Below are 8,407 nucleotides of genomic sequence, written 5' to 3' on the forward strand. Positions count from 1 at the left end.
GTGAAAGGCTTCTTGTGCTTTTTTATCATTCATATACTTATTTAAAAGAAAGGAATCTTTTTTCTAATTTCAAAAATTCAATTATTGTTTTTTTTGCTTGGCATACCTTTTTGAACTATATTGTTTTTTATCAATTTTGTAGTTATTTTGTTAAAATGTCAGCAGGAAACATTAATTCAGAAAATACAGATGAAATGTGTTATGACTTTATAAAAAGCTTAAAGGAAACTTTACCTACAATAATTCATGAATTTAAACCTCTAATAAGAGAAGTCATTTAGTCAACTCTTAAAGTCTGCTTAACTAATTATCAGTATCAAAATAATTCAAAAAATGACATTGAAAAAGATTACCAGAAATTTAAAGATCAACATCAAAGGTATTTTATTAAATCTCTTAAAAAACATGAATATCTTTATTACAAGCATTCCAGATGCGCAAATCTTCTAAATATTTACCACGATTGTTTAAAACAAGAACCACTCTATATACCAAGAAAGTTTAGAAGCGATAACTTTCATTTCAATTCACCTGAAGAAGAAAATGCTATTAAAAAATTTGATTTGCAGCGCCTTAAATCAGAAAATGAATTTCTATCAATATTAAGAGTTTTTTAACATCATTAAATAACGTAAATGCTGAAGTGACAAACTTTATAAATAGTAATACAAAAAATGAAGCTCTAAAAGAAAAACTGATACTCAGATATAAAGAATGTAAACTTGAAGACAAAGGCCGAATTGATAGAAAATGGTTAAAAAAAACATTCTCTACAAACTCTGCTTTCCAGAAAGATCGACTAAATATTAACTCGAAAAATTCGAAAACTCTTGATGAAAAAAAAAAGAAATAACATCATAAGAGTTTTTCTCAATTGATTTTATTGATGAAAACAACACATCAGAAATTCTGTCTTCCAAAAACTGGATAAATACAATTCCGAAAAAATACAACCTAAGGTCATCAACCTATCCACCAAATACCTGACCACTGCCCAAATTCTGACCAAAAGGACCTAAATTATGCCCAAAAACTGAAGGAAATTATTGACATATTAACTCTGATATTAGACAATTTACAAGAAAACGTAGATTAAAAGAAAAATTCTACGAACTGCAAAATAATGATATTAGTATAATAAAAAAGAAATCTAAATATAATCTTAAAACAAATATATCTGAACTTAATGAAATAATATCGAAAATTGAGCAAGTGAATCCTGTCAAACTTCAATCAGTTGATAACATTTCATTGCAGGAAAAGATAGCATTTAAAGAACTTAAACAAAATGAAAGACATTGTTATCAGAAAAGCAGATAAAGGTAACAATCTAATTGTAATGGACTCAACATACTATAAAGATAAACTTGTTAATCAAGATCATCTATCTTCTTTAAATACTTATGAAAAAACAAATTTTGACTCAGATAAAAGAGTTTTCAAAAATCTTTCAAAAATGATTGCTAAACATAAATGTCTAACACAAAACGAAATAGACTACGTTACAAATTTTGAATGGAAATCTAGTACTTTTTACGTTATTCCAAAATTTCATAAATGCAATGAAATAACTAAAAAGGTTCAAGAATCTAGTTCTCCGTTTAAAGAAATTAAACCTCCAAAAGATTTAAAAACTTGACCTATTATTGCTGGAATAGACTCACCAACATCACACTTAAGCCAATTTCTTCATATAATATTATCTCCGATTGTAAAAAAACAAAAAACTTATATAAAAGATGATTGGGATTTCTTAAGAAAAATCCGTAGAAATATTGATTCAGACAGTGTAATACTAACTTGTGACATTGTCAATCTATGCACAAGTATTCTACATAATCTAGGTCTTAAAGCATTACAATACTGGATTGAACAACAAAAAGATTTTATAGCAAATCGATTCACCTCCGATTTCCTCTTAGAATTGGCATCTTTCATTTTAGAAAACAATAATTTTATTTTTGACGACCAAGTATACCATTAGATTACAGGTACAGTCATGGGTACAGACTTTGCCCTAGACTATGCATGTCTTACAATTGGATTTTTAGAAGAAACTTTGCTTTTTCCGAAAATCTTACCAAAATACTTTTCAAAAGAAGAAGTTAAAAATATTGAACAGTTTTATTTTAGAAATGTTGATGATGGTTTTAACATATGGCCAAAAAATCTAGACATCGCCAAGTTTAAAAGTTCTCTTGAAGAACTGCATAATTCAATTAATTTTACGGTTGATTTAGGTACACAATACAATAAAAACGGAAATATCTACAATGTCATTAGTTTTTAAGATGTATCGGCTATTCTTAAAAACAACAAACATATCAAAACAGATATATTTTACAAAGAAACAAATACCCACGACTATTTAAATTACAATAGTTTTCATTCTTTACGCATAAAAAAGAATATCCCATATAATCTTGCTAAACGAATAATTGTTTTTACCTCGGATTATGCTACAGAAAAACTACGTTTAACAGAACTAAAATTATGGTTAAAAGAATGTCTTTACCCAGATAATATTATAGAAAAACCATTTCATAATGCCAAATTACAAGGACCAGCACCTTTAAAAAAATCCAAAGAAGTTTTTTCTCTGGTAACTACATTTTATAGCGATTTAAACTCCCGGCCTATTTTAACAGAAACTAACCTTTTACTTAGTCTATCTACTAATGCAAGGGTAAAGGAGATTTTTTTAAATATACATCCAGTATTAACTTTCGTATTTTTCATCAAAAATGTGTAACTTTGTTAAATGTTAAAAGCTTAAATTATTATTCAAATAAAAATATATTATAAACTTAATTAGAGTACCTTTAAAAGCACCTTGCATAAATCTTGTTACTAAAGTCCAATAAAAAGAAGTGCTAAATCCAAATATAAGTGTTGAAATAGTTTGAAATATTCCCGAAATCAATGGAACTGTTTTAGGATCTATTTTGTCCAAAAAATATCCCCAGAGTAATCTAAAATTAAAAGATTCTAAATAAATAATATGTTAACAAATATTAAATTTTTAAATATTTTAAGCTTTAATTTAAATAATCATTATAAGATAAAATTCATTTATTTATCTATAATTCTAAATAAGGAGAGTATCTTTCTTAATAAGCTTTTTTAACATTCAGATTATTTATTAAAAAAGTATCAACTATTATTGCATGAATAAATAAATTCATCATCTTTACTTATGACTGCAAAAGTTATTATGATTCAAAAAATAATTTGCCAGTTGAACAGTTAACTGTTGAAAATGTAACAAACAACGAGTTAAACAAAAAACAAAACGCGAGAGAGACCAAACAAAAGTATAATTGTCAATTGCGTATTAGAGTCAGTAAAAGAATTGGTTCTTAAAAAAAAAACAGAAGATGAACTTGCAATTAAAGGTATGTTGTCATTCAATATTAAACCTGAAGTAAAGCCAGTATATGGGAGAAGGTTGCATTATAAAATTTTAACAAATCCTAGTCCTATCCTTGTTAAACTTAGTGAACCGAGTCTACAAAATCCAATACTTTTAGCAATTAAAAATTAACATATAAATTAAAGAGTTCTATCAAAACATAGGTAACTATATATTTTGGAAATGCATGTACCTAAGTGCAACATCTTTGGAAAATAAATTTGATGAGTTTTTAGTTGTTGTCAAAATAAATCATCCATATCTAATTTGAGTTACCTAGACTTGGTTTAAAAGTGTCCAGAACAATTCCGGATTGTATTGTTCTTAGGCAAATAGAAATATTTTGTTGGTTGCCTCTATAGGCCTAGTGATTTTATTAATGTGGCTGCTTTTGATTTAGTTTTTAAAGAAGCTAAAAGTTATGCTGATAAAAATTTGAAGATGCTTTATTTATGGGTGATTTTAATTTTCCCTCAATAAATTGGTATAATAAAAATGTATCTTCTATTATTAACAATACAGGGATTGAACAAATCTTCAGTAACACATTAAATGGCGCTTTTATATATTAGCAAATAAGCATTTTAACTCTCCAAACCTTAAATGAAAAGCCTTAAAATAAAGTCCAATATATTATCTGTCAGTTAACAAATTGACTTCATTTTTACGACTGAATTCAGAAATGTGTGCAACGGATACACAGTTTGTGCTTGGCAATAGCGCTAAAGAACATTTGGTAATACTTTCTGATTACTTTCTTAAAATAAAGTGAAGCTTCTAAAAGTGAACTGTAATAAATTTGTTTATAAAAAAGCAAATTATCAAAATATTTCTCAATTTATTTCATATGTTGACTGGGTACAACTGTACAAAAATATGCAAGTTTAGGATGTGGATAATGAATTGACTTATTACTCCAGCATTTTATTTTTTCCCACTATTTATATTATACAAATTAGAGGTGTGGAAGCTCTTTGGATAAAAAAAAAATTTTAATTTCTGATTAGGAAAGAAAAATTTGAGATATAGAATAGATATCGAAAATGGAAAGATGCTAAATTGAGTAAAGATTTATAATCTTTACTCAATTACTGCAATATCGGATTGTAAAATCTGAAATAAAGCATTTTTAAATGAACTTTGAACAAGATTTAGTTAAAAATCAATGCAAAACTCAAAATTGCTATATAAATATATTAGGAACCAGTAAGTTGCAAAAGATTGAACAAAAGCTTCACAAAATGACGCAAATAATTTATACAAAAGTTTTCAACATGTATTCGTTATTGGACCTGATGGTGCTCTTCCTAAGTTTGAGACAAGAATTAGCAATTATGCTACAAATTTTTCTCATCTATCTCCTGACGAAATGAATTATAATGATGTATTGAAGAGGGTTCACAGTTTTAACAAAAATAAAGCCTTCGGACCTAATAAACTCCTTCCAGCAATGCTAAAGAATTTTTCAGTGGTGTTTGTACTTCCCTTAACATTAATCTTCACAAAATCGTTAGCTACAAGTAAACTCCTAATTTGATTTAGATCTGGAAATAAAGCTTCTCTTTTTAGAAAAGTTTACAATGCACTTGCAGCTAATTATTGACAAATCTCCTTTAGCTCAGTTGTGTGCAAAATACATAACTGCAATGCGATTGAGAAAATACAACAAAGAGCATGTAAACTTGTTTCATCAATAAGCAGTCTCAAATATAAAGATCCACTTATTGCTTTAGGCATAACAGCCCTAACTAAAAGTAGAAAAATAGAAGATTTGATAACATTTTACTAACTTATGCACGGTATTGATAAGTCAAAGAGAAGAATCGTTTTCCATTTAAAAATTAAAATTAAAAATTGTTTAATAGGGCATTGCTTTAAATATTACAAATAGTTCACTAAACATCCTTTAAGGGAACATTTTCTTTTTAACAGAATTGCAAATATAAGGAACTTACATTCTTTTGTGGTTGAAACAGCAAAGTTATTTAATTGCTTTAAACGAGCGTTTGACAGCTAAGTAGCAATCAAGCATAACTGCGGTCACAGTGTACCACACCCACTGGATTTATCCAGTTCAGCATGAACTATTATTAATGTTACAAAATATACATGTATATACATATATATATATATATATATATATATATATATATATATATATATATATATATATATATATATATATATATATATATATATATATATATATATATATATATATATATATATATATATATATATATATATATATATGTAGTGGGTTATATTTTTCTATAAAGAGGAGGACAACATAGTCACATCTCTACGTAAGTATGGCCCTCGTCCTCCAACAAGTTCTGTTAATAGCACCAGGGTAACATAACCATATTCCACCCACAGGTTTTCCACCGATAAAAATAAGGGAAAGTTCACGCAGTTCACGAGGTTGAGTTTAAACAGCTTAAGCTGTGCAAATTTGATTACACACATCCTTCCTATAGATCACACCATCCTTCCTATAGATCACACTATATTTTATCTTCAACTGCAGTATGAAATGAGGTAAAATTTTTGAAGTTGCGAATCAAACCTAATGAACTTGAGAGTTAATAAAGGCTGAAAACCATATCATGAATAGCTACTGAGATGTGGCAACGAGGGGCCGAACTTATCAAATGTCAACCAAACTCTGCTTGAAGAGAATACAAATCCCAACTTGTGTTCTGTCATTTAAAGACGTTGTATCAAATCGGAGACTATTGATCTACCCAGTTTTATCAAAAGTTTGTGTGATTGCTTGTATCGTTTAGGCCGCTTTGCCATCATGGAGTTTAGGGACAGCTAAAAAATGTACACATTTCTGCCCAGAGACCGGAACTGAATTGAAAAGCTTGTAATGTTTTATGCAGGCTATACTTATTTTATTGGCACTATTAATGACTTCCTCCACATCTTGCTTTAGAAGTCCAGTAGATCATTTTGCACAAAATAAATGTGCAGTTTTTTTGTCAGAAATATTTGTTCTATTAAGAGCAACAGCTCTTAATAGAACAAATATTTCGGAGTCACAATACCCATACTGGCTGTGTCTTGGGCAAAATCTGAATCAATAATTAAGCTTCAAGTTCATCATCGGAATGCTGCGATAAAGTCTGATTGCTAGAAATAACAGTTATAAGTGATATCAATACTGATGTTGTAATTTCTGTTAAGTCAACATTTGATGATTACTTTTCCGCTACTATTTTCCATTTTATTGCACATTCTTCCTTCAGTGCAAACTACCTTTCTACACCACCCAATCTCTGCAACTTTCCTTACGCTGAGCAAGTAAAAAACAATTAGTCCTTTTCAATATTGAAAAGATGGGTAGTACCAAAAAGATCAATAGCCTTTATCAAAATATCTTCTGATTAAATAGATTTGTTGCCAAACTCTGATTATTATTCTTCTTATGACGATGTCATTCACAGCGCAGTTTGCAAATGTGTTCAACCATGTTAATTCTGGCTTTTAATACCTGCTAAATTGTACTATTATACCGGGGCTCGAGCTGTGATAATTAAAAGCTTTACATTTATTTTGAGTCGGTACCAGGATACTTATTACTGCACTAGCAAATTCCTGATTTTGTTAATTTTGTCATTTCCTTGTTGGTGCAAGTATATAATATTATTTGGGTATCATCACCAAATTGATGATGATTTGTGCTATGGTTGGCTACAATATAGGGATTAAACAAAATCGAAATTAAAAATAGGTCTAAAATGTTACCCTCTGGTTCTCCTGTTAACCTTGCTGACATTCTAAGTTTAGTTAATCCAATAAAAACAAAGAAATTTTGAGAGTGCAAGTATGATATTAGTCTTTTTACTGTAATATCTGTGACACTAAGATCATCTTTTATTAGGGCAACCAGCAGGTTGCAATTAATTATATCAAGCGCTTCAGATTATCCAGAGAGAAGAAAACAGGAAAAGCATCGTAAACGTTAAACATTATTTTGATGCATATTTTTAGGAGCACTGTTTTTGTTAAATGCTTAAAATTTGAAAGAAAAGGATAAGAGTTTTGGATATTGTATTAAGATATGATGTGAGATTCAGGTTACTGAGGTTAAATACTGTTTGTACTGATTTTTTTTTAATCAGTATTTGCAATTAGCATATAAAAAAACAATACTTGACCTCAACTTTGAGAGGTCAGCAAAATAAGCTAAAGTTCGATTGAGTAATTCTGAACATGATTTAAAAATGTTTACGTAATAATATTGTGTGTTGATTTCTTGTGTTTGAGAGTTTTGATCACTTCATCATATCAGCAGGAGTGTCTGTACCAAATGTAAAATTATATACAGGGAGAGATGGCTCCAAAATGAAATCAGATTTTATTTTTGTAGCAAGCCTTTCTGAATAGAGCATAAGTCAGTATTTTAGAAAAAAAACTGTTGTGCTGTTGTGTAATTAATTTTAGAACTATTTGCATGAAGTAATACTTTGGCAATCTTGCATGTGTCTTTTTCATTATTATGTGCTAAGGTATGTTTATTTTTATAAAAAGTACATCCGGATACAGGAATTGCTGCAAATGACTACCGGAATGCAGTTTGAAACATTTTTATTATATAATAAATTACCAATAAGTCTATAATGACTTTTTTTTGCTGCTTCAAGACAATGAAATAAAAAATCGTCAATAGTATTAATAGATATTTATATTATAATTATTTATTCTTATTAAACATGTCTATCACACTTGTTGAAGTTAAAAATTGATAACGGAAATGTTTATGAAGTTTAAGATCGAGACGGAAGAAATGCTTAAGCAATATGAAAATACTTTTATCAACATAGTTAGCTGTAACACAACTATATTAAATGATCGATTAGACAGAGTTGAACTTAACATCCTTCAAAACTCAACCAAAATAGCATCAATTGCAAAGGAAGTAGAAGAAATCAAAGAAAATTTAAGCTTTAATGAAGATCTTTTCGATAAAAAAAATAAAAACCGCCA

General features: G+C 28.5%; 1 protein-coding gene across 1 annotated transcript in view; it reads right to left on the reverse strand.

Moving 5' to 3' along the window:
* LOC136082621 (uncharacterized) overlaps positions 1-7,196 on the reverse strand; it is a 25,331-nt gene extending 18,135 nt beyond the window's left edge. The window contains exons 1-2 of the mRNA XM_065802036.1: positions 7,166-7,196; positions 2,821-2,988 (exon numbers count right to left, since the gene is read on the reverse strand). Coding sequence (XP_065658108.1) covers positions 2,821-2,988; positions 7,166-7,196 — 199 coding nt within the window. The remainder of the gene's footprint in view (positions 1-2,820; positions 2,989-7,165) is intronic.
* Positions 7,197-8,407: the final 1,211 nt, after the last annotated feature.

Source organism: Hydra vulgaris, chromosome 07 (assembly GCF_038396675.1).
Source record: "Hydra vulgaris chromosome 07, alternate assembly HydraT2T_AEP".
Lineage (NCBI taxonomy): Eukaryota > Metazoa > Cnidaria > Hydrozoa > Anthoathecata > Hydridae > Hydra > Hydra vulgaris.